Source organism: Oncorhynchus keta, unplaced genomic scaffold (genome assembly GCF_023373465.1).
Source record: "Oncorhynchus keta strain PuntledgeMale-10-30-2019 unplaced genomic scaffold, Oket_V2 Un_contig_6954_pilon_pilon, whole genome shotgun sequence".
Lineage (NCBI taxonomy): Eukaryota > Metazoa > Chordata > Actinopteri > Salmoniformes > Salmonidae > Oncorhynchus > Oncorhynchus keta.
This window is the reverse complement of record NW_026289165.1, coordinates 145,054-172,736: the sequence shown is the minus strand read 5'-3', so window position 1 is coordinate 172,736 and position 27,683 is coordinate 145,054. Positions and strand designations below refer to the sequence as shown.

General features: G+C 42.8%; 2 protein-coding genes and 1 long non-coding RNA gene across 7 annotated transcripts; 2 read left to right on the top strand and 1 right to left on the bottom strand.

The window, feature by feature from the left end:
* Nucleotides 1–351: 351 nt before the first annotated feature.
* On the bottom strand, nucleotides 352–10,155 carry e4f1 (E4F transcription factor 1). Of its 3 annotated transcripts, none has more exons than XM_052511533.1 (14): nucleotides 9,987–10,155; nucleotides 9,353–9,495; nucleotides 9,165–9,252; nucleotides 8,765–8,955; nucleotides 8,465–8,585; nucleotides 8,205–8,357; nucleotides 7,575–7,747; nucleotides 7,047–7,286; nucleotides 4,445–4,559; nucleotides 3,884–4,101; nucleotides 3,495–3,693; nucleotides 3,030–3,202; nucleotides 2,648–2,728; nucleotides 352–1,648 (listed from the first exon to the last, which is right to left on the bottom strand). In XM_052511533.1, exons 1-14 carry the CDS (start codon nucleotides 10,081–10,083, stop codon nucleotides 1,280–1,282), a joined length of 2,361 nt encoding a protein of 786 aa, XP_052367493.1. In that variant the 5' UTR covers nucleotides 10,084–10,155; the 3' UTR covers nucleotides 352–1,279. The 3 variants fall into 3 exon arrangements, with proteins under 3 accessions (XP_052367493.1, XP_052367495.1, XP_052367494.1); XM_052511535.1 differs by having other exon boundaries at nucleotides 7,089–7,286; XM_052511534.1 differs by having other exon boundaries at nucleotides 8,765–8,946.
* LOC127926131 (uncharacterized) lies at nucleotides 4,632–7,005 on the top strand. 2 transcript variants are annotated; one of them, XR_008123367.1, is made up of 5 exons: nucleotides 4,632–4,689; nucleotides 5,158–5,196; nucleotides 5,938–5,976; nucleotides 6,328–6,444; nucleotides 6,913–7,005. It is a non-coding gene; the product is annotated as an uncharacterized LOC127926131 (long non-coding RNA). The 2 variants fall into 2 exon arrangements; XR_008123366.1 differs by lacking the exon at nucleotides 5,938–5,976 and adding an exon at nucleotides 5,626–5,664.
* An 84-nt stretch (nucleotides 10,156–10,239) lies between the features above and the next one.
* On the top strand, nucleotides 10,240–27,639 carry zgc:113333 (beta-N-acetylhexosaminidase). 2 transcript variants are annotated; one of them, XM_052511537.1, is made up of 14 exons: nucleotides 10,240–10,572; nucleotides 14,142–14,237; nucleotides 14,439–14,697; nucleotides 15,336–15,445; nucleotides 15,701–15,788; nucleotides 18,707–18,871; nucleotides 19,283–19,466; nucleotides 19,716–19,787; nucleotides 23,499–23,703; nucleotides 24,110–24,192; nucleotides 25,534–25,609; nucleotides 25,936–26,034; nucleotides 26,186–26,275; nucleotides 26,443–27,639. In XM_052511537.1, exons 2-14 carry the CDS (start codon nucleotides 14,152–14,154, stop codon nucleotides 26,633–26,635), a joined length of 1,710 nt encoding a protein of 569 aa, XP_052367497.1. In that variant the 5' UTR covers nucleotides 10,240–10,572; nucleotides 14,142–14,151; the 3' UTR covers nucleotides 26,636–27,639. The 2 variants fall into 2 exon arrangements, with proteins under 2 accessions (XP_052367497.1, XP_052367496.1); XM_052511536.1 differs by lacking the exon at nucleotides 10,240–10,572 and adding an exon at nucleotides 10,691–10,863.
* The last annotated feature ends 44 nt before the right edge of the window (nucleotides 27,640–27,683 follow it).

Below are 27,683 nucleotides of genomic sequence, written 5' to 3'. Positions count from 1 at the left end.
AAAAGTAAAGAGAGAAGAGACAGAAGGCAACAACAACCACAGGCAAGGTGAGCAGCAAGGTGAGCAGCAAGGCTGCTTTGTCCTGAATCTGCCAGGCTGATGAATCCACTCCCGCTCCTCCATCTGGGACTCACTGAGAGCTGCTGGGTTGCCCACGGCAACTGTAAACACCAGACCCAATCAATCGATCAATAACTGAATCAACCGATCACTTCTCAACCTGCTTTTCAGTCAGGTATACAGTACACAGGAACCATTCATCCATAACAAGCACATTTTTCACATCCACAGGACAAAGAAATTAATTTTAGTTTTCTGCAGAAACTCAATTCTCAAAGATGACATACAAAGTTGTACTGAAAGTAGCATTTATTCATTCCACGCAAACGGAGCCAGTCAAGTAATAGATCACAGCATTTGGCAGTAGTGAGGCATCTGTCCGTCTACTGTAAGGGTGATGTGTAATGGAGACATATCAGCAGTAGTCCAACAGCATCAGATCACAGTCATATTCACTGGGCAACCAAGAGTAGAAATGGTCTAATAAGAAATGCTCATTTAGTTTTTTCTGTTGCCAAACGTTTTAATATGGTATGCCCTAATGAATACAATCCAGAGACTCTCACGAACAATCACTAAAGCATTTTAAGTCTATGGTCAAGCATAACAGAATATTTTATAATGAATCTGTCCAAGGTAAACAACTCCAGTCATTAGGTAGTATAATTGTTTTAATTAAGGGGGGGTATTTTATAAAGTTGACATCTCCTGGTGTAATGTCTAAGTGTAACAGAAACAGTGAACATTCTAGGGCTTTTAAGTACTTGAGCTCCTGTGACCTCACTATAAGCTTACTGTTCGTACCTTGTGATTGGTTGCGCAGTGTTGACAACCAATGACATTACAGTTAAGTGTACTAAAATGAAGGCAGCTCCACTCCTGTCCAAGTAAAACTTACACTTCAGTCCTCCTTACTTAAGACAGAATACTCTTCCAATAATTGATTGCAATCCTTACCCAATAGAAATGGACTAATACTGTCAAATAAAATGTCAAACTTTATACAAACAGAATCTTTCAACCTTATACAATGACAGTCCTCATGCAAACTGTCCATAATACAAGCTAACTCCTCAAACATAGACCAATGTTCCCATTCAAAGTCCTGAGTTCTCATAAGAAACTCTTCATAAGACATTCTGTTCTTATAAAAACACACCGTATTCATAACTCATGTAAAGTCCTGAGTTTTCATAAGACACTTCATAACACAAATCAATCATATAATGACTGTCTGGATCTCCACCTCCTCCGATGACGTAATAACAAACTCCTCCTCCTGCTGCTGTTCCATCACCTCCACCATGTCCTCGCCCCCCGATGTTGTTACCATGGTGACCGTGCCATCGGGCGTTTCCAGTGCGCCGCCTCCTGCCAGAAGGGTTCCGTCGCTGATGGCTGAGGCCAGGGTCATGGCGACCTGCGCGGTCAGGTTCTCAGGCGTCGCTATGGTGATGGTGTCGCCACAGTCGGAGATGGATGTGCCCTCCTCCATGGAGACATTGCGCACAATGATTTGGTGGCCGCCGATGCCACCACGTGATTGGTTGACGATCTGCTGCACCACCTTCATGATGTGGTTGCCCATCTGAAAGGTGGGTAGAGCGGGGATAAGTATTGAGATGCCTTAATGTCTACCTAATAGTTGATTTATCTATGTCAGGGATCATCAACTAGATTCAGCCGCAGCCCGATTTTGTCCTGAGCGGATGGTCGGGGGGCTGAAACGTAGACTGTAAATTGACCATAAAAAGTCCAAACATATGTTTAACTAAAACATAAGCATTTCAAGACCTGCTTATATTTGTATATGATGATCACGTGGGAATACTTGGGAACAGATTCCTTAAATTAAAATCACTTGGAGATGGTCTCCTGGTGTTTTTACAGTCTTATGTCTGACATTTTGAAGGGCCTCCCGGGTAGTGGTCTAAGGCAGTGCCACCAGAGACTCTGGGTTCGAGCCCAGGCTCTGTCTCGGCCGGCCGTAACCGGGAGGTCCATGGGACGACGCACAATTGGCCTAGCGATGTCCGGGTTAGGGAGGGTTTGGCCGGTAGGGATATCCTTGTCTCATCGCAGCACTAGCGACTCCTGTGGCGGGCCGGGCGCAGTGCACGCTGACCAGGTTGCTAGGTGTACGGTGTTGCGCTGTGTTAAGAAGCAGTGCGGCTTGGTTGGGTGTGTTTCGGAGGACGCATGGTTCTCGACCTCTCCCGAGCCCGTACGGGAGTTGTAGCGATGAGACAAGACAGTAACTACTAATAATTGGATACCACAAAATTGGGGAGAAAAAGGGGGTGAAAAAAAGGACGTGTCCACTGATATCAGCAACAAGTCAGTTTGGTGGAAACACCGGTGGATAATCTGCAGATTTTCTTTATGCAGATTTTATATTTGCATGAAAATCTGTCACCAATTGGATGGAAACTTGGCTTTGGTCGCATGTTAAATATATGTCTATGACCAAGCAAACCGTGAAAAGTGTTTATGTGTAGGGAGGCGAGCGTGTCGAAGCCATCAAGACATAAAACTACTAGAACACAATTTCTTGGCACCAGGAGAAATAGGAGAGCAGAGCACTGACCTGATTCTGGTTGTCTTGGATGAGAGTCACCTCCTCGCCCTGCCCCTCTTCCTCCTCCTCCTCCTCCTCCACTCCTGGGGCCTGGGGAGAAGAGACAGGACACGTGAACTACAGAACCTTCCATACATACTGACAGCATAATTTATGAATGTGATGATGCATCTAATTTCTGTGAGAAAAACAGATGAATATTCTATTAACAACTGCGTTTCCATCAGCACCTTGTCTATGTTGGTGCCTAAAGCTCTGCCAGGTCAAGTTGAAACTTTCAGTGAATTCAGCAAAAAGTCTGGACATATTACTTTCACATTTTCAGCAGTGTGAAATAGGTAATAGATCCATAAGGAGAATAACCCCCCCGCCCATCTATGAATGGTCTCACCCTAATGATGTATTCCTGGGTGTCAGCCACCACTGAGGAGAACTCCACCAGCACAGCGTGGGGGTCGTCTGACATGATGGCTGCTGTGGCCAGGCTGTCTGCAGAAACCTGCTCCTCTGAGACCAGCATGCCATCCTCCCCAGACCCCTCCTTCTGGCCAGCATAACAGCCACCTGGACCCACAAACACAATGTAATCCTGTGTAGTGCTATTTGGCTGTTTGCTTGTGTCAATTGTGGAATTGATAACATGTATCGGCTAATATGGAAAATCCATTACTTCATCAATTAAAAATCAGGGCCATTGTTAGCCTATCCAAAGTAATGTAAGTCGGGAGTACACGCATAAAGAATAGTAACACTAATATCACTGATAAGATCAATGCCAGATTCATAGAATCCGATGTATCTGACATTGATCTGAATGCTATACATGACCCAGGAGACAAGTGTTAATCATCCTGACCTTTGGCACGTAAATGGCGGTTGAGGGTGCCATGCTCGGCGAAGCCCCGCCCACACTTGTGGCACTTGAAGGGCTTCTCTCCGGTGTGATGGCGGATGTGGCGCACTAGAGAGCCCTTCTCCCTGAAGCCCCGCGAGCAGAACTGGCACACGTACGGCTTCTCCTGGGCGTGCGTCCGCTGGTGCACCTGCAAAGCATTCTGGGACAAAAGGGGATGGGGGAAAAATTATAAATTAATCGACATCTGTTAGTCAACCAATTCACTTCTGACATGCGAGAAAAATTACTGAGATAACCGTTCAAACGAAGAGGCACCCCGAAACTTGACTTATTATATTTTGCCTGCTCACGGCCTCCTTGGTTGAAATAAAAGTTGAGTATGAAAAAACCTTGGTCTTGTATCCCTTGTCACAGCTGTTGCAGTTGTACGGCCGTTCCTCCGAGTGGGCCCTCATGTGTTCCCGGACGTGTCCGATGGTCTTGTACAGCTTGCCGCACTCACCACACTTATACCGCCTCTCACTCAGGTGGACCTCCATGTGCTTCTTCAACAGGTAGCCTGTCAGGAACTCTTTCTGACACATCACACACTTGAAGGGCTTGCAGCCTGCAGAGAACACACAGATGAGCTACTGTAGGTCGTGTTCATCAGTGAACGCAACAGGTAGTCCCTCCCCTTCAGACCAGTTTCCTTGGAGACTAATGAACACGACTCAGGGAGAGAGAGAGAGACATTGGGGAGATTTGAGAAAATGTAAGAAACAGGGAATACATGATATAGACGTATCTGATTTTGAAACCTTGGCTGAATCCTCTTACCACCCGAATCATTTGATATCAATGGATTACCTATGGTGTGTGTGTTGACTAATGATGTAAAGAAACAATGGGTTATGCCGAGACTATCGTTAAAGGAAATCATTAAAAAGAAATGGAGACAGTGGTCTTACCGAGGTGACCTTTGACATGGAAGCGGAGGTAGTTGAGCGCCTTAAAGGAGCGACTGCAGTGAGGACACTTGTGACTTTTAGATGGCGGCAGATCCTCCTGCTTGTCAGATATGTCCTACATGGCAGGGCAAAGGACATACACCATGATTATCAACCTCCTGCTGTAGGTGAGAGTATACACCATGTTTATCAACCTCCTGCTGTAGGTGAGAGTATACATCACGTTTATCAACCTCCTGCTGTAGGTGAGAGTATACACCATGTTTATCAACCTCCTGCTGTAGGTGAGAGTATACACCATGTTTATCAACCTCCTGCTGTAGGTGAGAGTATACACCATGTTTATCAACCTCCTGCTGTAGGTGAGAGTATACACCATGTTTATCAACCTCCTGCTGTAGGTGAGAATATACACCATGTTAATCAACCTCCTGCTGTAGGTGAGAGTATACACCATGTTTATCAACCTCCTGCTGTAGGTGAGAGTATTCATCACGTTTATCAACCTCCTGCTGTAGGTGAGAGTATACATCATGTTTATCAACCTCCTGCTGTAGGTGAGAGTATACATCATGTTTATCAACCTCCTGCTGTAGGTGAGAGTATACACCATGTTTATCAGCCTCCTGCTGTAGGTGAGAATATACACCACGTTTATCAACCTCCTGCTGTAGGTGAGAGTATACACCATGTTAATCAACCTCCTGCTGTAGGTGAGAGTATACACCATGATTATCAACCTCCTGCTGTAGGTGAGAGTATACATCACGTTTATCAACCTCCTGCTGTAGGTGAGAGTATACACCATGTTTATCAACCTCCTGCTGTAGGTGAGAGTATACACCATGTTTATCAACCTCCTGCTGTAGGTGAGAGTATACACCATGTTTATCAACCTCCTGCTGTAGGTGAGAGTATACACCATGTTAATCAACCTCCTGCTGTAGGTGAGAGTATACATCACGTTTATCAACCTCCTGCTGTAGGTGAGAGTATACATCATGTTTATCAACCTCCTGCTGTAGGTGAGAGTATTCATCACGTTTATCAACCTCCTGCTGTAGGTGAGAGTATACACTATGTTTATCAACCTCCTGCTGTAGGTGAGAGTATACACCATGTTTATCAACCTCCTGCTGTAGGTGAGAGTATTCATCACGTTTATCAACCTCCTGCTGTAGGTGAGAGTATACATCATGTTTATCAACCTCCTGCTGTAGGTGAGAGTATACACCATGTTTATCAACCTCCTGCTGTAGGTGAGAGTATACATCACGTTTATCAACCTCCTGCTGTAGGTGAGAATATACACCATGTTTATCAACCTCCTGCTGTAGGTGAGAGTATACACCATGTTTATCAACCTCCTGCTGTAGGTGAGAGTATACATCACGTTTATCAACCTCCTGCTGTAGGTGAGAGTATACATCACGTTTATCAACCTCCTGCTGTAGGTGAGAGTATACACCATGTTTATCAACCTCCTGCTGTAGGTGAGAGTATACATCATGTTTATCAACCTCCTGCTGTAGGTGAGAGTATACACCATGTTTATCAACCTCCTGCTGTAGGTGAGAGTATACACCATGTTTATCAACCTCCTGCTGTAGGTGAGAGTATACACCATGTTTATCAACCTCCTGCTGTAGGTGAGAGTATACACCATGTTTATCAACCTCCTGCTGTAGGTGAGAGTATACACCATGTTTATCAACCTCCTGCTGTAGGTGAGAGTATACACCATGTTTATCAACCTCCTGCTGTAGGTGAGAGTATACACCATGTTTATCAACCTCCTGCTGTAGGTGAGAGTATACACCATGTTTATCAACCTCCTGCTGTAGGTGAGAGTATACACCATGTTTATCAACCTCCTGCTGTAGGTGAGAGTATACACCATGATTATCAACCTCCTGCTGTAGGTGAGAGTATACATCACGTTTATCAACCTCCTGCTGTAGGTGAGAGTATACACCATGATTATCAACCTCCTGCTGTAGGTGAGAGTATACATCACGTTTATCAACCTCCTGCTGTAGGTGAGAGTATACACCATGATTATCAACCTCCTGCTGTAGGTGAGAGTATACATCACGTTTATCAACCTCCTGCTGTAGGTGAGAGTATACACCATGTTTATCAACCTCCTGCTGTAGGTGAGAGTATACACCATGTTTATCAACCTCCTGCTGTAGGTGAGAGTATTCATCACGTTTATCAACCTCCTGCTGTAGGTGAGAGTATACACCATGTTTATCAACCTCCTGCTGTAGGTGAGAGTATACACCATGTTTATCAACCTCCTGCTGTAGGTGAGAGTATACACCATGTTTATCAACCTCCTGCTGTAGGTGAGAGTATACACCATGTTTATCAACCTCCTGCTGTAGGTGAGAGTATACATCATGTTTATCAACCTCCTGCTGTAGGTGAGAGTATACACCATGTTTATCAACCTCCTGCTGTAGGTGAGAGTATACACCATGATTATCAACCTCCTGCTGTAGGTGAGAGTATACACCATGTTTATCAACCTCCTGCTGTAGGTGAGAGTATACACCACGTTTATCAACCTCCTGCTGTTCCCAATTGACTAACTCACCACCATCTCCTCAGCCTCCATCTCCACACACTCCTCCATCACCTGGATCTCTGTCATCCTGCCCTCCATGTCCCTGACCTGCAGGACCTCTTTAGGCATCCCGTCCAGTGCCTGCTCCTCGGCCTCCTCCACCTCCTCAGTGACTGCCTCCAGGGCGATGCCAGAGTTGATGATGGCCTGGCAGATGAGGTTGTCCCCCTCGGCCACCAGGGCATCTGCCTGAGCCTGGTCCAAGATAACCTAGGGATGGGGAACCAGACAAGAAAAATGGGTCCAACGTGGCCCTAGGAAAAATGTGTAACATCCAAAGAGGTTATATTAAACATCAGAGATTTGAGATACAAAGGAAATGCTTGAGGGTGGGTTTCTCTATTTTCTTTCATCTGCACTGATGTGATAGAAATGGACAGGCATTCACAACATGGCCTTTACCTATCCTGTGATTTCAGATCACTACAAATTAACATGTGTGAGAGGAGACGAGTAAGATATTTTATAGTACTGGAATGCATCCAGATCTCCACACACCTGCTGTTCCTGCCCTTCTCCCTCTACCTCCATGTGGAAGTGGACCTCGTGGATGACTTCCTGTCCTCCACTGTCAGTCTCCACCACGCTGACCACTGCCGCCTGCGCTTCCTCTTTCTCCTGCTGCTCCACTTCCTGCTGAGCAGCCAATGAGGCGGCCTCTGCCTCTACTCCTGAAATACAAATATGACACCATCAATACCTATATATTACCTATATATTTCCCTGTCCAGCTACTTATCTACCGATAGATCCATATATTTAATCTTTCTATCCATATATTTATCTTTCCATATAGTAATCTCCCTCTTTCCATATAAACAAAAGTACACTACCGGTCAAAAGTTTTAGAACACCTATTCATTCAAGGGTTTTTCTTTATTTGTACTACTTTCTACATTGTAGAATAATAGTGAAGACATCAAAACTATGCAATAACACATATGGACTCATTTAGTAACTAAAAACAGTCTTAAACGAATCAAAATCTATTTTACATTTGAGATTCTTGAGGTTCATGCGGTAGTCACCTGGAATGCATTTCAATTAACAGGTGTGCCTGTATCCTACCATCTATCCATATATCTATCCATCCATGCATGATCCCTCAATATTTTGACAGACTGCTACCTTTCTGCTGTCCGTCCTTGCTGACGAGGATCTCCTTGTACTGGTTGAAGCGGATCTTCTCAGTGCATGGGGTGATGGACTTGAGATGTCTGGTCAGAGCCCCTGACTCCCTGAAGGAGAGCCCACACAGGTTACAGTGGTACGGGCGCTCGTCTGGGGGAAGAGAGGGAGAGAGACTGATGATGGAGATAGGAAACGAAGCTGCATGTCACATGCAGAAAAATCTCATTCTGAGCCCACCCCATTCCAGTCCACTGTACCTGTGTGACGGCGGTTGTGACGAATCAGGGAGCCTTTGGTGCGGAAGGCACTCCCACAGAGCTCACAGGGGAAATTCTTATTCTCACTGTGGGTGATCATATGGGTTCTCAGGATGTTTGTCTAGAAAAAAGGTAGACAGAAAAATAGGTTTGTTTGATTGAGCATAAACAAGGGAAGAACAAAATCGCTGACAGTCATGATTTCCAAACTTTCTTCCAGACTAGACAAGGTAGTGACAATCTGTACAGGTTCATTCTCAGATCTATATCAACAGGAAGCACAGGTGCAGTACAACTCACTGTTTTGAATGTCTTCTCACATGTTTGGCAAATGTAGCGTCCATCTTTGTTGACCCTGTAGACTGGCTTGTCTGCACCGTCAGGGCTGTGGGCCTCGGTCCCCTCTGTTTGGACAGTTGCCTTCCCTGTGCCACCCCTCTTCCTGCGACTTCGAGAGGAGTGGCCTTCAACTTCTACCTCACCTGAGAGAACTTAAGGCTGGTTAATTCAGTCCCCTCAAATAATTTAAACCATTTCAACTGGACATGAAAAGTCAAAACAGGAGGAAATTGGGTTTGACAGAATATAAAGTATTTGCCATGAGAAGAAACCATAAATCAATTAAATAATGTCTTATCAGTTACGGACAGATGATACTGGAGGGTGCCAGAGAGCAAAAAGTCAAGGAACATTGACTGACTGTTGTTGGACTTGTCTGGTTCATCTGAAGACAGTCCACTTCCATCCATTCTTGTCAAGGTAGCAGAGGTTCCATCTGGGGCAAACACCTGACCAAACAAACGTTTTGACATATCACCCCATTCATTTATGAATTCTATAATCTAAACCGAGTAGGCACCGGGTGTACAATTGCCCGGGCAAGCCTACCTTTTGGTTGTCATCTCGGGGTTTATTAACGGGCACCTGGGGTTCCTGTGCCCGCGTGCAGTTCTGCTGAAGCTTGTGCTGGATGAATGCCTCCAGCGTACAAAACTCGGACTGGCAGCGTCCGCACTTGTGGACATCTTCATCTGCAAGTGAAATGCGTGAAAAACATGCGTAGTCAAGAACAACACACTTAAAAATAAATTGTAAAACGTTCAATGTTGTTGACTGGCTAGCTAGATTGGAGGAAGATTGGACATTGACATAGGTAAGTTAGCTAGCTACTGTAACAAGTGCAGCCGCCAGCTAACTTAGCTAATGTTAGCATATTTAGCAAGCCTAGCTGGCTGGCAAGGCTAAAACCGATAAGTGTAAAGTTAAACTACAATCCGAGGATGCTAACTAACTAAATCTGACCAGCGCGACCTACACTAGTTGGCTAGCTAGGTGGATAGATAGATAGCATTGACCCGATACAGCGCAAGCAAAGATGTGGCGCAAGCTAGAGTGCACCGACCTTATTTTGTCGCCTACCAAGCAAGCTAGCTAGCAGCTAAATAAATTGAATCAATTGGAGTGGGCCTACATATATGACAATAAAAATATATGACTGTTTTTGCACGTAAACTGTCTTTACCTTCATCTCCGAGAGTTGTTTGAATTGTGACGATGTTGTTGCCGTGATCCGTTTGCTCGCTCACTGTTTCTGCCGTATTATTATTTTCTACATTCATGTCGTTTGAGTTCTCCGTCTCTGTCGCAACGCTACTAGAGAGAAAACATGGCGGATTTACGACCTCGTAGTCATAACAACAAAAGTGCAATGCGAGGGAAGGAGGGAGAAGAGACAAATCATAGGACGATTTGGATTTTGAATTATGCGTTTTACCAGATTTTGGTAAAAATTGGCCAACTCTGATGTCTGAAATTATCATGCGCAGGATTGAAATAAACATTATCAAGAATTTGCTAAATATTCCAGAATTAGAAATATTTCACGACATGTCTGCTCTACAATGTGAGTGTATTCGATAAAATATATGTCCCTGTCATTCTCTACACGAGGGCAAACTTGTCCACAGCATGGCATTGTTGCGATGCCTCATGATAGCTATTCCAACAAAGATTATGATAACAAGGCGCGTGCCTTATTTCCCACACGTCAAACAATACGTGGACAGATCAGATAAAAGTCCATTTACTAGCTTGGATGATTTAATTATGTGAGTATGGGTACAACTTCTCTCTACTCTAGTATATTCTTGCACAGAGCAGAGCGCTATCTTTTCGCAGTGCTTTTGTATTATTGCTGGGTGGGTGCGTTCATTTATAGCTCAGTGGGTAGTGTGTGTGACGAGATGACACTAGTGTAACGCGGAAGTTCGTTGAAAGTTGTCGTGCAGTTCGTGTACAGTAGACTTTCCACAACATTCGGTGTTGAAGTTCCTTTTTTTCCCGGGAATTGTAAGTGCGGAAACATTAGGACAACAAACTACATGCACGCTCTTCACGGGGTAAGGATTTATTGTAGCCTATCGCCATCTACGTGTTAATCTAAATCGTCATTGAGTTGATGCGTTGACACATGTGAAGTTGGATAGTCTACTGTTCATGCAATTCATTCATATTGAACAACAATGGCAGCGATGTAGTGGAGGCAATACGCAGGTATATGAAGTATATCCACTTTTTCCAAGTGGGAATTGCAAATAGGCTACCAATTTTTTATCCACACTGGGTGAATTTCAAAGTAGCCTAGTGTAGTGGCGGTATACACCGTAGCAATTATGTAGGCTAGTATAATATGAAATCATGCACAAAGTATACTACACAATCGCAAAGTACGTGAAGTATGTTCGCAGGGGCGCAGCACACATAGCCTAGTTATAACCGAATACAATATTTCAGGCAGGGGTGAAAGTGCAATTAATTTATTCCCGGTACGGGACCTCCTATTTCCACTCGCAACATATTGCCAGCCTCCAAACAAACAGTGGTGAATGGAAACATACATCTATTACACAAAACACCAACAATTGTAATGACATGTGGCAATTGTATTTAGGCTAGAATGTTTGCGCCCACCGCTGTCCACGCGACTCTCGTGTGTCGTCCACGCGACTCTCGTGTGTCGTCCACTCTTCTCTGCGTTGGCAAAATGTCAGTGTGCTCGTAGAACAGCAACGCATTTTGCAGAGTAGGCTGCTCACATATTCATGCCTCTGACATGCGGTTATGATAAAATGTGGTGTAATAGCCTACAGTTTCCTTGACATGTTGTTTTAGTTATTGTGATAGGCTCATGTTTGACCGGTACTGGTACGGGGTAACCCCTCTTTATTTTGCCTGGACACGGTACTGGACCGCATTACCTTCACCCCTCTTTCAGGCAGCAAGAGCGCGCAGCCGTTTGGAGCAGCTCACAGAATAACGACATCGGTAGCGGGCCATTTCCTGGTTGCAATTGATTTAATTGTGTTCAGTTAATGTGACAAAACAAGCAAGTATAGTGTACAGCATGGATGAGAAACTTTGATGGGGGTGGAAGCCACACAAAAACGGACCTCATCAAGAGGGGCCGCAGTGGCTCGTGGGTCTGCTTACCTACATCCATATTCCTTAAATTTAAGAACGGGAAATATAGCAAAAGTGCACATAGAACAGATCTATCACTCCTTAGACTTGCTTTTGATGAGAATGACAGATCTATAACACATATTTCTATGTGAATTTGGTGGGTCACCCAAAACATTATATATTGCAGCTTTAATAGAAAATGACTGAAAAGTGAAAATCACCCAGTAAAAAGATCAAATTTACTTAAGGACAGTGATGGAAACGGTACTAAACTGTCATACTTAAGTAAAAGTCAATGCTATAGGCCTACATCAAATTCCTTATAGAGCAGTGGTTCACAAACTTTTTATAGTCCCGTACGTACCCCTTCAAACATTCAACCTCCGGCTGTGAACCCCCTCTAGCACCAGGGTCAGCAGTACCCCCTCTAGCACCAGGGTCAGCTGTACCCCCTCCCCTCTAGTACCAGGGTCAGCTGTACCCCCTCTAGTACCAGGGTAAGCTGTACCCCCTCTAGCACCAGTGTCAGCTGTACCCCCTCTAGCACCAGGGTCAGCTGTACCCCCTCTAGCATCAGGGTCAGCTGTACCCCCTCTAGCATCAGGGTCAGCTGTACCCCCTCTAGCACCAGGGTCAGCTGTATCCCCTCTAGCACCAGGGTCAGCTGTACCCCCTCTAGCACCAGGGTCAGCTGTACCCCCTCTAGCACCAGGGTCAGCTGTATCCCCTCTAGCATCAGGGTCAGCTGTACCCCCTCTAGCACCAGGGTCAGCTGTATCCCCTCTAGCATCAGGGTCAGCTGTACCCCCTCTAGCATCAGGGTCAGCTGTACCCCCTCTAGCACCAGGGTCAGCTGTACCCCCTCTAGCACCAGGGTCAGCTCACTCTCAAATTGTGTTTTTTTGCCTTCCACTCACACGCTATACGATACATTTATTAAAAATAAGAATGAGTGTGAGTTTTTGTCACAACCCAGCTCATGGGAAGTGACAAAGAGCTCTTATAGAACCAGGGCACAAATAATAATATTATAATAATTAATCATTTTGCTCTTAAATTAGCCATCTTACATATAAAACCGTATTTGTTCATCAACAATTGTGAATAACTCACCACAGCTTGTTGCAATTTCGATGAGGCTCTCTTGTTCAGATATCGGTAAGTGGACTGGAGGCAGGGCATGAAAGGGATAGCTAATCCAGTTGTTTGTTTCGTCCGTTTCGGGAAAGTACCTGCATAAATGCTCTCACTCAGATGCTTCACTATATCACATTTGACATTGTCTGTAAACTTGAGTTCATTTTCACACAAAAAAATCCTATAATGATGGAAAGACCTGTGTGTTGTCCTTGTTAATGCAGACAGAAAAGACCTGTGTGTTGTCCTTGTTAATGCAGACAGAAAAGAGCTCCAACTTCTTAATCATAGCCTGAATTTTGTCCCGCACATTGAATATAGTTGGGGAGAGTCCCTGTAATCCTAGGTTCAGATCAATCAGGCAAGAAGAAAACATCACCCAGATTGGCCAGTCGTGTGAGAAACTCGTCATCATGCGGTCAGACAAATTAAAATGGTCAGTAAAGAAAACTTTAAGCTCATCTCGAAATGTAAAAAAACATGTCAATACATTGCCCCTTGATCACCAGCGTATGTTGTATAAGCGTTACATGGTCACAGCCCATATTTTTTAAATTTAAACTTTATTTAACTAATCAAGTCAGTTAAGGACAAATTCTTATTTACAATGATGGCATACCAGGGTTAACAGAGGGTTAACAGTGGGTTAACAGTGGGTTAACTGCCTTGTTCAGAAGCAGAACGACAGATTTCTATTTTGTCAGCTCGGGGATTCGATTCAGCAACCTTTCGGTTACTGGCCCAACGCTCTAACCACTAAGCTACCTGCCGCCCATAGTAATGCATAATGCATAAAATACATGATAGTTCAGGGGCCTTGCTTTAACAACGTTAACCATTTTCACTGTAGTGTCTAAAACGTCTTTCAAGCTGTCAGGCATTCCCTTGGCAGCAAGAGCCTCTCAGTGGATGCTGCAGTGTACCCAAGTGGTGTCGGGAGCAACTGCTTGCATGCGCGTTACCACTCCACTATGTCTCCCTGTCATGGCTTTTGCTTATTTGACTGCCATGTGGGTATTATTAAAAACTTGAACTTGAAAATGAACTTGAAATACTATTTTCTATTTCTTTCTGTCAGCTGAAGCACCATGGTAACAAAAAGGCTGGCCCTCAGAGCTGTTGTACTTTGTCTGGTGCTTGTTGCTGCTGTCAAACTTCTGCTTTCAGAATACAGGTGAGACATCCTACCATGGGCACAATCCTCATTCAGTGAGGTGTTTGTAGACTTAAATGATATAATATTGTGTTTTTCTTGGCCTCTTGGGTCAGCCGTTCGGTCTGTGTGCTGAGATTATTTTATTAAAACTTTCTCAAGCCTTTATTAGTCTTCAGAAGAAAATAAAAAAAGTTACTGTTTAAATCTGTCTTGTTCCAGAACTGAAAGGAAACAGAAGTTGGCCACCATGGATCCTGGCTCATTTTGGCACCAGGGGCCAAAGGTGAAGGAGGCTGTTACTGTACACAAGTCAGAGGATATAAACTCTTTGTTTAACTTGGCCCAGAAACCAGAGGTTCCAGAGCCTCCAGTAAAAAAAGAAGCAGGCACAGCACCTCTGGAAACCAGCAAAGGCCCTGCAAGAATAGTGCACCTGGATCTGAAAGGTGCTGCACCCAAAGTCAAATACATTAAGCAGGTGAGAAAAGTTCTCTCCTTGAGGTGGATCCCCCAAAAATGTTATTTGCAGGGCCTCACTCTGGATAAGACTGGTCTGCTAAATCTGCTAAATGACTGGTCTGCTAAATGACTGGTCTGCTAAATGACTAAAATGTAAATGTATTCTTTATAAGGTGTATCCCTTTCCTGCAGTCAAATGACCGAGTGACCTGATGGGTGGAATGTTGTTCATATCATTTAATAATTAATAAACATAAAAAATCCAGTGTTTCTATGTCAAACGGCTTTGTTATATTTCAGTGTTCTGTGATGTACGTATATAAAGTGTCACATTTGGATGCAAACTCCCAACGTAATACATTTCAACTCTATATCTGACGTGGTACAGGTGTCCTATTTTTTTGAAGTCCGTAACCATGTGTGTGAGGTGTATACTTTTGTTTCAAAGTAGAATTGTTTAAGACTACAAAGAAACACCCTGTGTAACCCTGATTTAGCCCACTGCAGTAAAAGGTTTTAAGATGTATATTTTAATGGAGATACTGGCATATGGGTAGTCTTGATTATATAGTATAGCATGAGAATTGAATTGAAAAGCATGCAGTATAACAGCTGTATCTACCAGAACCAAAGTCATTGTGACGGTTTCCATTCCAGATCTTCCCGCTCTTCTCCTCTCTGGGTGCTGATGGTGTTCTGCTAGAGTACGAGGACATGTTTCCCTATCATGGAAACCTGACGATTCTCAGGTCACCGTATGCCTACAGGTGAGCACCAGATGGTGATGTCTCAGTCAATTTATAATTGATAGGAAAAAACTAGGGCCTGGAGTTTTCCTTGTCAGATTGCATGTCACAAGAGAAACTCCTGACCCTAATGATAAAACTAAGTCAGAACTAGGATGGACAATTCATAGAGACCTGTATTACCGTTCTATTGGATTATTGGTGTTCTATTTAAATATGTGTCACAATGATGAACAGTCTGCTGTACAGTATATCTCTGTGTTCTCTGTTAAACAGTATGGAAGATATAGAGGAGATAAAGAGCCTAGCCAAACTCAACAAGCTGGAACTGATTCCTTTAGTGCAAGTGTTTGGACACCTCGAGGTAAGTCAGGGATAATGTGTCAGTGATGTAGTGGGGGAAGAAATAGGTGGTTACGCTGTTCACAGTGAGTAAGGTAATGCTCGTTATACTTTCAATGCATCTCGTTGGCTCATACTCGTCGCCAAACCCACTGGTTCCAGGTCATCTACAAGACCCTGCTAGGTAAAGTCCCCCCTTATCTCAGCTCGCTGGTCACCATAGCAGCACCCACCTGTAGCACGCGCTCCAGCAGGTATATCTCTGGTCACCCCCAAAACCAATTCTTCCTTTGGCCGCCTCTCCTTCCAGTTCTCTGCTGCTAATGACTGGAACAAACTACAAAAATCTCTAAAACTGGAAACACTTATCTCCCTCACTAGCTTTAAGCACCAGCTGTTAGAGCAGCTCACAGATTACTGCACCTGTACATAGCCTATCTATAATTTAGCCCAAACAACTACCTCTTCCCCTACTGTATTTATTTATTAAACAGCATTTACCCGACACTAAATGCTGCACTATTTAAACACTTGCCCCCCAACCCCCCTTCACCAAAACACGTGTAAATATTGGACTATAAGTTGTGCCTACCTGTATTATACTTATGGTAAAATGTTTATTCTACTGAGCCATTTACTTTATGTTCGTATTCTTGTATTTTATTATTTCTTATTGTTGTTGCATTGTCCAGAAGGAACCTGCTAGTAAGCATTCCATTGGACGATGTATACTATGTGTATCCCGTACATACGACTAATAAAACTTAAACTTGAAATACTACACAGCTGGTCTGTATGTATTATACTCATATTGGTTCCTCAGTCTATTATACTTATGGTAAAATGTTTATTCTACTGAGCCATTTATTTTACGTTCTTATTCTTATTTTATTTATTTTTATTTAACTCGGCAAGTCAGTTAACTCTTGGAACTACCCATCCTGGATCCGGGAGAATTGTCATCAACTACACTAATTAGCATAGCGCAACGGCCAAATAATCTTACTAGAAAATATTCATATTCATCAAATCACAAGTGAAATATAGCGAAACACAGCTTAAGCCTTTTGTTAATCACCATGTCGTCTCAGATTTTGAAATTATGTTTTACAGCCAAAGTAAGACAAGCGTTTGTGTAAGTTTATCGATAGCCTAGCATAGCATTATGTCCAGCTAGCAGCAGGAAGCTTGGTCACGAAAATCAGAAAAGCAATCAAATTAACCGTTTACCTTTGATGCTCTTCGGTTGTTTTCACTGACAAGACTCCCAGTTAGATAGCAAATGTTCCTTTTGTTCCATAAAGATGATTTTTATACCCAAAATACCTCAGTTTGTTTGTCACGTTATGTTGAGAAATCCACCGGAAATAGCGGTCCCGACAACTCCGAAAAAAATCCTAATTATATCCATAATATCGACAGAAACATGGCAAACGTATTTTATAATCAATCCTCAAGGTGTTTTTCAAATATCTATTCGATAATATATCAACCGGGACAATTGGCTTTTCAGTAGGAGCGAGAGGAAAAATGACTACCTCTGTCTTTTACTCAAGAATCTCTCTGAGCGCCCTCAGCTGGCCACTCATGCAATGTAGTCATTTACGCTCATTCTTCAACATAAAGGCATGAAACTACTTCAAAATGCTGTAGACACCTTAGGGAATACGTAGAAAAAGGAATCTGGTTGATATCCCGTTCAATGGTCAATCTTGGTGCATAGGAACACAACGGTTTCAAAATAAGAGGCACTTCCTGATTGGATTTTCCTCAGGGTTTCGCCTGCAATATCAGTTCTGTTATACTCACAGACAATATTTTGACAGTTTTGGAAACTTTAGAGTTTTCTATCCCAAGCTGTCAATTATATGCATATTCTAGCATCTGGTCCTGAGAAATAGGCGGTTTACTTTGGGAACGTTATTTTTTCCAAAAATAGGATTTATTAAGAACAAATTCTTATTTACAATGATGGCCTTCCCCGGACGATGTTGGGCCAATTGCACGCTGCCCTATTTGATACAGCCTGGATTCGAACCAGGGTCTGTAGTGACGCTTGTCACGAACCGGCTCGAAGCCCGTAACGAAAGGGAGACAACGTGGAGATAAAGAATAACAAAATATATTTATTAACTGAAGTAAAGTAAATACAATTAACAATGGTGTGTGTTTAGTCAGTAGTGTAAATGAGTGGTCGCGTGTATACATGTGATAGCGAGGGATGTTGAAAGGTGCCAACGCAAGCAAACCAAATGGCCACAAAAATGCCACAACCAAAATCTGTCTGTGTCTGCATAGAGAGTCTCCTCAATGAATGGGGAAGAGGTGCATTTATCCTGGGACACACCCGAGCCCAGGTGTGTCCCATTTCACTGACGACCCTCCCGGCTCCGCCCACTGACACCCTATTAAGGAAAACAAGAGCAAAGAGAAAGAATTGGGCAGACAGAGTGGGAGGGTCGTCACACGCCTCTAGCACTGAGATGCAGTGCCTTAGACCGCTACGCCACTTCCATACTGTTTTATTATTTCTTATTGTTGTTGCATTGTCTAGAAGGAACCTGCTAGTAAGCATTTCATTGGATGATATATACTATGTGTATTCCGTTCCTTACGACTAATAAAACTTAAACTTGAAACACTACACAGCTGGTCTGTTTGTATCTCCTGAGGCTATCGTGACCTTAAATAAGTGGATCACTTGTTTCATATTCTAACCATACCAGAAAAGCAAGAATAACTATACATTCCTTGGAATGCTCATTTTCAGTCATGACTGCACTAAGTGAGACCAGAGCCATGATCTATCTAAATATATGGCTCTGAGTGATACTATTCCATTGTATTGTGTAATGAAATTTAACGACTGTTGCCTGTGGGGTAAAAACTATGCCACAAATCTCCTCTTTAATCTGTCCTCCTCTTATTTCCTGTTGATAGTTTGTGTTGAAGCATGAGAGGTATTTCCACCTGAGGGAGGTGAGGGCTTTCCCTAACAGTCTGAACCCCCACCATCCTGGCTCTGTGGCTCTGGTCAAGGACATGGTCTCCCAGGTCATGGACTGTCACCCTGACGCACGCTGGTTCCACATGGGGGCTGATGAGGTTTGTGGGTGGGTGTGTGCGTGCGTGCATGATTTTGTGTGTGTGTGTACGCCGTGTGTTTGTATGTGTATGAACTAGAACACTACTAATGTATCTGTCTGTAGGACTTTCAGTTCAGCAGGATATTGAGATATGCAAATAAAGTACAAGTAGATTGTTATCATACCAATGAGATAGGCCTACATTTTTCATACCCCCTGGTTTGTATAGTTCCATTCATAATACAGTGTGTGTGTGTGTGTGTGTGTGTGTGTGTGTGTGTGTGTGTGTGTGTGTGTGTGTGTGTGTGTGTGTGTGTGTGTGTGTGTGTGTGTGTGTGTGTGTGTGTGTGTGTGTGTGTGTGTGTGTGTGTGTGTGTGTGTGTGTGTGTGTGTGTGTGTGTGTGTGTGTGTGTGTCTCCATGTTCCTCAGGTGAGGGGTCTGGGAGAGAGCCAGGACTCTAAAAACTGGTTACATAGCAATAAGGGGGATGTTGGGAAAATGTTCCTGAACCATGCAGTGTCATTGGCCCGTTTCATCACAGAGAGAAGGTCAGGGGTCAGAGTGATTCTGTGGGATGACATGTTGAGGAAGATCAGCCCTGCCACTATTAAAGGTGTGATGATGAGATCTCCTAGCAGTCCTATTGTACTGTGGATTGATTAAATGAATGTATGTTTTTCTAATTAGAACTGACTGACTTCAAGACACACAAGTGCTTCTATGTTATATCTTTATTTTAAAACTTTACACCATGTTTATTACAATGAATTATGCCATGTGCATTACAATGGAAATTGTTAAACCCCACTAAGTGTCTGACTAGTTGCTCTATAGCTGATTGTTCATCTGTTCATACCCCTAGAGTCAGGCCTGCAAGATCTTGCTTCCCCAACAATATGGAACTATTTGAAGAAAATGGATACAGATGGTATTGGTATGTTTATGTTTTCAGCCATTAATACTTTTTTTGTAATAATATCTTTTTTATTCAAAAATTCCACCCCAGATACAAACATACACATACGAACAACAATTTACGGACGCGCACAAGCATTGACTACAGTTAATCTGCCCAGATTCACATGCTCACACCCCAATCCCTAGTGCCTGCATCATTTTTTTCTCAAATGGCCTTAAATTGTACCAATTTGTTTTTTTCGGTCGCCCATGCTATTTAAATAATAAATCATGAGATTTTTCCATTGTGTTAATGATGGCGCATTGATTGATTCCCAAGTTTTTAGTATATGTTTTTCAAGATGAGTGATGACAGAATTGTCCAGCCCATTGTATCTCACTACACCCCCGTATGCCATATGTCTTGAGATATGCAAGCAGACGGGTTAAAAGTAAGTTGACATTGTAATACTTATAACATGCCAACTTTCTAGCTCCACCAATAACCTTTGGACTGTATAGCATTCCCAGAAAGCATTGATTATTGAGTCATATTTAGTTTTACACTTAAGACATGACTGTCGTTGCGCTGTAGAATTTGTGAATGTTGTCTCTTGTACAGTATAATACATTGTATACATTCATTTATACTGGGCTAAGTGTACATTTTAACTAAATTAACTAAATTCGTTAGGTATGCTCTGACATCCCCTCCATCTTGTGCAAACAAATCAAAAAAGGAAATGTTATTAGTCACATGTGCCGAATACAGCAGGTGTAGTAGACCTTACAGTGAAATGCTTACTTACGAGCCCCTAACCAACAATGCAGTTTCAAAAATACAGATAAGAAATAAGATAAGAAATAAAAGTAACAAGTAATTAAAGAGCAGCAGTAAAATAACAATAGTGAGACTATATACAGGGGGGTACCAGTACAGAGTCAATGTGCAGGGGCACTGGTTAGTTGAGGTAATATTTACATGTAAGTAGAGTTATTAAAGTGACTATCCGTAGATGATAACAACAGAGAGTTGCAGCGGTGTAAAGGGTGGGGGGGGCAATGCAAATAGTCTGGGCAACCATTTGATTAGATGTTCAGGAGTCTTATGGCTTGGGGTGTAGAAGCTGTTTAGAAGCCTCTTGGACCTAGACTTGGCACTCCGGTACCGCTTGTCGTGCAGTAGCAGAGAGAACAGTCTATGACTAGGGTGGCTGGAGTCTTTGACCATTTTTAGGGCCTTCTTCTGACACTGCCTGGTATTGAGGTCCTGGGTGGCAGGAAGCTTGGCCCCAGTGATGTACTGGGACGTTCGCACTACCCTCAGTAGTGCCTTGCGGTCGGAGGCCGAGCAGTTGCCATACCAGGCAGAGATGCAAATGCTCTCGATGGTGCAGCTGTAGAACCTTTTGAGGATCTGAGGACCCATGCCAAATCTTTTCAGTATCCTGAGGGTGAATAGGTTTTGTCGTGCCCTCTTCATGACTGTCTTGGTGTGCTTGGACCATGTTAGTTTGTTGGTGATGTGGACACCAAGGAACTTGAAGCTCCCAACTTGCTCCACTGCAGCCCCGTCGATGAGATTGGGGGCGTGCTCGGTCCTCTTTTTCCTGTAGTCCACAGTCATCTCCTTTGTCTTGATCACGTTAAGGGAAAGGTTGTCCTGGCACCACACGGCCAGTTCTCTGACCTCCTCCCTATAGGCTGTCTCATCGTTGTCGGTCATCAGGCCTACCACTGTTGTGTTATCTGCAAACTTAATGATGGTGTTGGAGTCGTGCCTGGCCGTGCAGTCATGAGTGAACAGGGAGTACAGGAGGGGACAGAGCACGCACCCCTGAGGGGCCCATGTGTTGAGGACGGATGTGTTGTTACCTACCCTTACCACCTGGGGCGGCCCTTCAGGAAGTCAAGGATCCAGTTGCAGAGGGAGGTGTTTAGTCCCAGGGTCCTTAGCTTGGTGATGAGCTTTGAGGGCACTATGGTGTTGAACGCTGAGCTGTAGTCAATGAATAGCATTCTCACATAGGTGTTCCTTTTGTTCAGTTGGGAAAGGGCAGTGTGGAGTGCAATAGAGGTTGCATCATCTGTGGATTTGTTGGGGTGGTATGCAAATTGAAGTGGGTCTAGGGTTTCATGGATAATGGTGTTGATGTGAGCCATGACCAGCCTTTCAAAGCACTTCATGACTATAGACCTGAGTGCTACGGGTCGGTAGTCATTTAGGCAGGTTACCTTAGTGTTCTTGGGCACAGGCACTATGGTGGTCTGCTTAAAACATGTTGGTATTACAAACTCGGCCAGGGAGAGGTTGAAAATGTCAGTGAAGACACCTGCCAGTCGGTCAGCGCATGCTTGCAGTACACATCCTGGTAATCTGTCTGGCCCTGTGGCCTTGTGAATGTTGACATGTTTAAAGGTCTTACTCACATCGGCTGCAGAGAGCGTGATCACACAGTCTTCCGGAACAGCTGGTGCTCTCATGCATGTTTCAGTGTTATTTGCCATGTAGCAGCATAGAAATAATTTAGCTCGCCTGGTAGGCTTGTGTCACTGGGAAGCTCTCGGCTGTGCTTCCCTTTTTAAGTCTGTAATGGTTTGCAAACCCTGTCACATCCGACGAGCTTCAGAGCCGGTGTAGTACGATTCGATCTTAGTCCTCTCTAGGTAGATAGTGTGGTCTACAGCGTATCACAAGATACTCTACCTCAGGCGAGCAATAGCTCGAGACTTCCTTAAATATTGTTCACCAGCTGTTATTTACAAAAATACATAGTCCGCCGCCTCTTGTCTTACCAGATGCAGCTGTTCTATCCTGCCTGTACAGCGTATAACCAGCCACTCCGTGAAGCATAAGATATTACAGTTTTGAATTTCAGTTCCTTTTAAGTCTTGGTTCCAACAGTTTAAAAATAATTCTAAGAGATTGTGAGTTGGATAGGCTCTCTGCAAGGTTTTCTATATCTTACCTATCATATGAACATCCATTTATGACTCAAATAAGATTCCCTCAAGGTTGCTCTGATGTCCAAAATATTTCAAATTGAAATTTTGTGATATGCAACTTTTAAAATGCATATATTTGAAAATATCTACATTGGTCAGTCCAAAATTGCTTTTTAATTCTGTCATGGAAATAAATGTATTTCTTGTTACCAAGTCATTTACAGTTTCTATGCCTTTAGTTTTCTATGTGGACCAATTTATTGGTGCATTCTGAAAAGCTATCCAAGGATGGTTCCATAGGGTTGAATTTTATGGCAGTGATATTGGTTCTTATAGAATCTGATTCATTTTCTTTCATATTGTTAAAGTGTTCTTAACTATGAAGTTGTTCATATTCTTAGCTTTATCCTTTGAAAATAGACACATGAAAAGATTCTGGGGATGAGCATGTGCATCTTCAATATGTACCCAGGGTACATACCCATTGTTCCTCTTTAGTAAGTTCAACTATATGTCACGAGTAAAAGCCTTGGGTAGCAAGTTGATACAGTTCCAATTCTGGAAGGTTAAACCACCCTCCGACTGAAAAAGATGTCACATTTTTATTTTATGAATTTTATTTGTCCATATAAAGCATGTTATGACCGAGTATACTTTTTTAAAGAATAGCTTCGGTGGGGCAAATGTTATTACCGATGACAGAGAATCTAGACCATTGTAAAACTGTTTACAGCTTTTGAATAAGAGAGGGAAAATATTATGTTTACCAATACCCCATTTTATTGTTTTTTATTTTGAACAGGAACATTGATATCTAGATACCTTGAGGCCGGTTTCAAGGGTATATGGTTCGCCAGTGCATTTAAAGGGGGCACAGGTATTGACCAGCGATGGACCCCTCTTGACTATCAGCTACAGAACCATCTGTCCTGGATAAAGGTCATGAACTCTATGACCAAATACCCCTCCATAACCCTCCATGGCATCCTGCTAACAGGATGGCAGAGGTAAGACATTGATTAGGGTTGCAACATTTCTGTTACTTTTCCAAAATTCCAAGGTTTTCCAGAAATCCTGGTTGGAGGGTTCCGGATTTCATGCTTATTCCTTTCTGATTCCAGGAATCTTTCAACAGGGATTTCTGGAAAACCTGGTAATTTGGGAGAAATGACCAGAATTTTGCAACCCTGACACTAATCAACCACAATTGACTCTGATACTGATGTAATGTTCAAAGTGTGTGTACTAAACCAGAGCATGCGGAAGATATACTGTATAAGGCATGATGTTATATAGTTGAACTAGATGAATTGTTGGCCCAGTAATCTAAACCAACAGGATGATCCTGTCTTTTACTGTGTGTCTGTGTTATGAAGTTCTGCACCTAAGTGTTTGAAATATTTTACCCTCCAGGTTTGAGCACCATACCGTGTTGTGTGAACTCCTCCCAGTTGGCATTCCCTCCCTGGCTATGTGTCTACAGAGCTTAAAGCATGGTAAGTGTCAGGGGAACTGTAAAATAGTAACCTTCTCGCAGTCATAAGGACAAAGATTCATCAGGAGGCAGGCAAGTAGAGGTGCAAATTTGTGTTATTTATTCTATTTGCACAGTGCTGTTGATGATGGTGATACATGTACATGTTGATATATTTGCAAATGTCTGACTTCAAAATGTCAGTATTCAAAAATAAAAAGCCTCCTAACAGGCAAAAACTAGCCTAAGCATAAAGGCACAGGTGGTAGAACCCTGCACGGGCATGAATTTTAAGCCCGAGCCCTACCCATGCCCATGATGTTCAGGACCTACCCTACCCAGGCCTGATTGCTTCTGCCAAATTTAAGGCCCGGCCTTGCCCGAAACCAGAAATCCAAAATAACTGTGAATATCCATCGCAACAGCTCCGCTTGGGCTTCTCTGCTCAATGAAGAGACATGAGACAGCAGTTAGCTGTAAGCTACTTTTCATCACTCTAACAATGACAAAACTCTAGGAACATTATTATTTCCTGTGAAATAATCTCCTGGCTTATATTTGATGAGGTTGAAGCACTTCTTACACCTTGTTATGATCTTAGTCAGATATGACTGTGCTGCGCAGCAAAGCACACGCAAATGGCTCAGCTTGAAAATGATAGTGGTCGGTTTAGTTATACCCAAGTCCTGCCTATACCCTAGCTATTGATGAAAGAACAGGCCCTATCCGGCCCTAACCAGATGTATAATGTTGGGTCCATCCAGGCTTGGGTTGGGTAGCAGAGCTCTAACAGGTGGGGTCTGCTAGGCTCAGTTGCAGCCTCCCCAAACAAATCCTCAACCAGAACTCATGAGAACATACCCAAATGGACACTTAAAGGAAGAATCCACTCAAAAACTATATTTTGGAAAATGCATCATATGATTCAAAACGTATCATCATCATGATGATGTGGCAAGTGACACTGCTTCTTGAAAATCCTATATCTTGAAAACTTGACTGCTGACAAAAAAACGTAGGGACTGTATCAACAGTAGAGTAGTGAAAAAAATACCAAAAGATAGTTGTTGAGTCGATTTCTTTCTTTAAATACAATAAACCACACCTATCCTGGCACTATGTGAGCGTGGGTGCACTCAACATTTACAAGACTGAGAAACCAGACATGTGCTCCAAACAAAAGACAATAAAGCAATTGACAGAAAACTAGTGAATATAATGACATTAACCAAAGCTTCTTACTCAGAAGTGTTGCGCAGTTTGTGAGCTCTCCAAAGAACGTGTCCACTACGGACATGAGATCGGTAAAGTATCACAGTACACCGGTCTTGTAACTAACATTATACATGCATCTGTTGGACAGGTGCATTTGATGAAAATGCAAAGATGGAGGCTCACCACATACTGGGCTGCAACATCAAGGTGGAGAAAGATATCTGGTTAGTAGTGGTCTCAGATAGTAGTAGAACAGTACTATTTAATCAAATGTGAGTCAACTGAAATACTGTTTTGTATTATGAGAAAGACCAATTGCAATTTTCTAGAGAAAGGAAAACGTACACCTGAAAATTGGTGAGGAGGTGGAATTTGGTGATTTCTCTTTTGTGTCAGAGCAAGAGTGTGGCTACATTCCTTTCTTAAGTCAACCTGTACTGTACCATGTCACATATGGTTTACTTGAAATGCCTTGCTTTGTGAACTTAACAAAACATATGTTGTTTGGTAAAGTGCTTGACCTTTCTCTCCTGTTGGTCTGCCTCTGTAGTGAGGGGAGTGGAGCCTTCTCAGGCTCTCAGATCTACCACATGGTGTTTTACATTCACACAAACCTGCAGAAGGAGGTGGATGCCCTCATGAAACACTAGTAAGCATCCATCGCTTCAATTTTTATTTGTGATTCCAGAGTATGAAGAATACAGCTTAAGTAATTAGAAGCAAAGAAGTAATTCAGATGCAAAGAAAATACCATATATTTTTCTGATGATGTCTATTCATCTGATGATTATCTCATACAGCCACATCAAAGGGGGTTTCAGTCGCTACCACAGAAAATATAATTTTGCAAATCCAAGAATTATAGGATTCTTCCAAGGTCAGCTGAAGAAGTAAGTATTGCTTTTTAAAATTCTTGATGGTTAGCCATTACCTTTCTCTTCATCATTAACGCCACAGAGCCATTATCTGGATGTATGAGAGATATTTAGCCACTTGGAGGACAATGGAATAAAAAGTGCCTCTTCTTCGTTAGTTAAACCCTTGTCTCCTCTTCCAGACTGTTGGATAATTGGGAGACGTACATAGAGAACTTCCGTATGGAGATGGAGGCGATCTACTTCCCAGACACAGTGGAGGAGTGGATGGAGGAGAATGTCAATGCCAACATGGATCTACTGAGAGAGAACGCCCGCGATGCCGAGCGAATCCTAAAGCTGAACGGACAGCCCAAGTCACTGAAGACCTTATAGTGACTGGTCTTGTACAGTCTCCAGACCTGATGCCGTTGGGTTGTAACTTTGCACATAGTACCTGTTGATGGCATGTCTAAAGGAGTTTTTCAAGACTGTGCGACTTGACCAGGAAATACTCTGGACCATAGTTATGCCCGGTGCTAGTTGTAGCTAGGCTCATATTTACATTGCAAATCATGCTCTTTGTATACAGTATGGTAGCAGCATCTGCACTGAATCTGTTTCTTTGTATGTTTGTTTTCCTGTTTGTTTATTTGTAGAGGGGAGTTCTGATGAGACTGATATTCTGTTATAACACTGTCTGTATTGCATTATCATTATAGGTTTCCTGTTTATGTTTTTTCTAGATCCTCCCTGTTGCCACATAATGATGCAACTAAGGGTTTTGCCAGTAACCATGGCATAATATGTTTTTACTGCTTGGAATTTTAGCATGAGGGCCTTGGATGGTCTATGAGTTATGAGCAGATATAAATGAATTATTAAGTGTATGCTTGAATATGAAGACTACAGAAAGGAACACTGATCCTGTTATGATCAAATTGCACTGTAAGATTCATGCAGTCTATATTATACTGCAATGTTAACATGCCTTTACATGCCTTTAGAGCGTAGATCTTTATGTTCTATTGATATGCTGCTGCACAGTCTCAGGTTTAAACACTGTCTGATTGTACAACATTGTTGAACATTGGTCATTACAAATGAATTGTGCAGTCATTACAAATTGAAGATTGTGTGTTTTGCACATATTAGTTGATTATGCTTGATTATCAAGTTTTTAACTTGATTATTGTTATTTTATTGTTAATACTTGATATTTTCTTTAAAGAGGAGCTCTGACAGTTCCCTGGATGTGTAGGTTATGGTATCATATTTCAAGTTTTGGTCACCTCTGGTTACCTTTATCATAGCCTAAAAAGTACATTGATTCATAGATTTATATGATTTGATTCTGGTATGTGAATTCTGAGAGCTTAAATAAATGGGGTTCATACGCACATGATTTATTTTCATTTAATCGCTTCGGTAAACGTGGGTACTG

Excerpts from the sequence above, each read along its gene's own strand:
- zgc:113333 (XM_052511537.1), top strand. The coding sequence starts at position 14,152 with ATGGTAACAAAAAGGCTGGCCCTCAGAGCTGTTGTACTTTGTCTGGTG. Across the intron at positions 19,467-19,715 it reads CAGCCCTGCCACTATTAAAG|AGTCAGGCCTGCAAGATCTT; the intron begins GTGTGATGATGA and ends TCATACCCCTAG. Across the intron at positions 25,610-25,935 it reads AAGGTGGAGAAAGATATCTG|TGAGGGGAGTGGAGCCTTCT; the intron begins GTTAGTAGTGGT and ends CTGCCTCTGTAG.
- e4f1 (XM_052511533.1), bottom strand. The coding sequence starts at position 10,083 with ATGAATGTAGAAAATAATAATACGGCAGAAACAGTGAGCGAGCAAACG. Across the intron at positions 9,253-9,352 it reads CCCGAGATGACAACCAAAAG|GTGTTTGCCCCAGATGGAAC; the intron begins GTAGGCTTGCCC and ends TTGTTTGGTCAG. Across the intron at positions 4,560-7,046 it reads TGGAGGCTGAGGAGATGGTG|GACATATCTGACAAGCAGGA; the intron begins GTGAGTTAGTCA and ends CCTGCCATGTAG.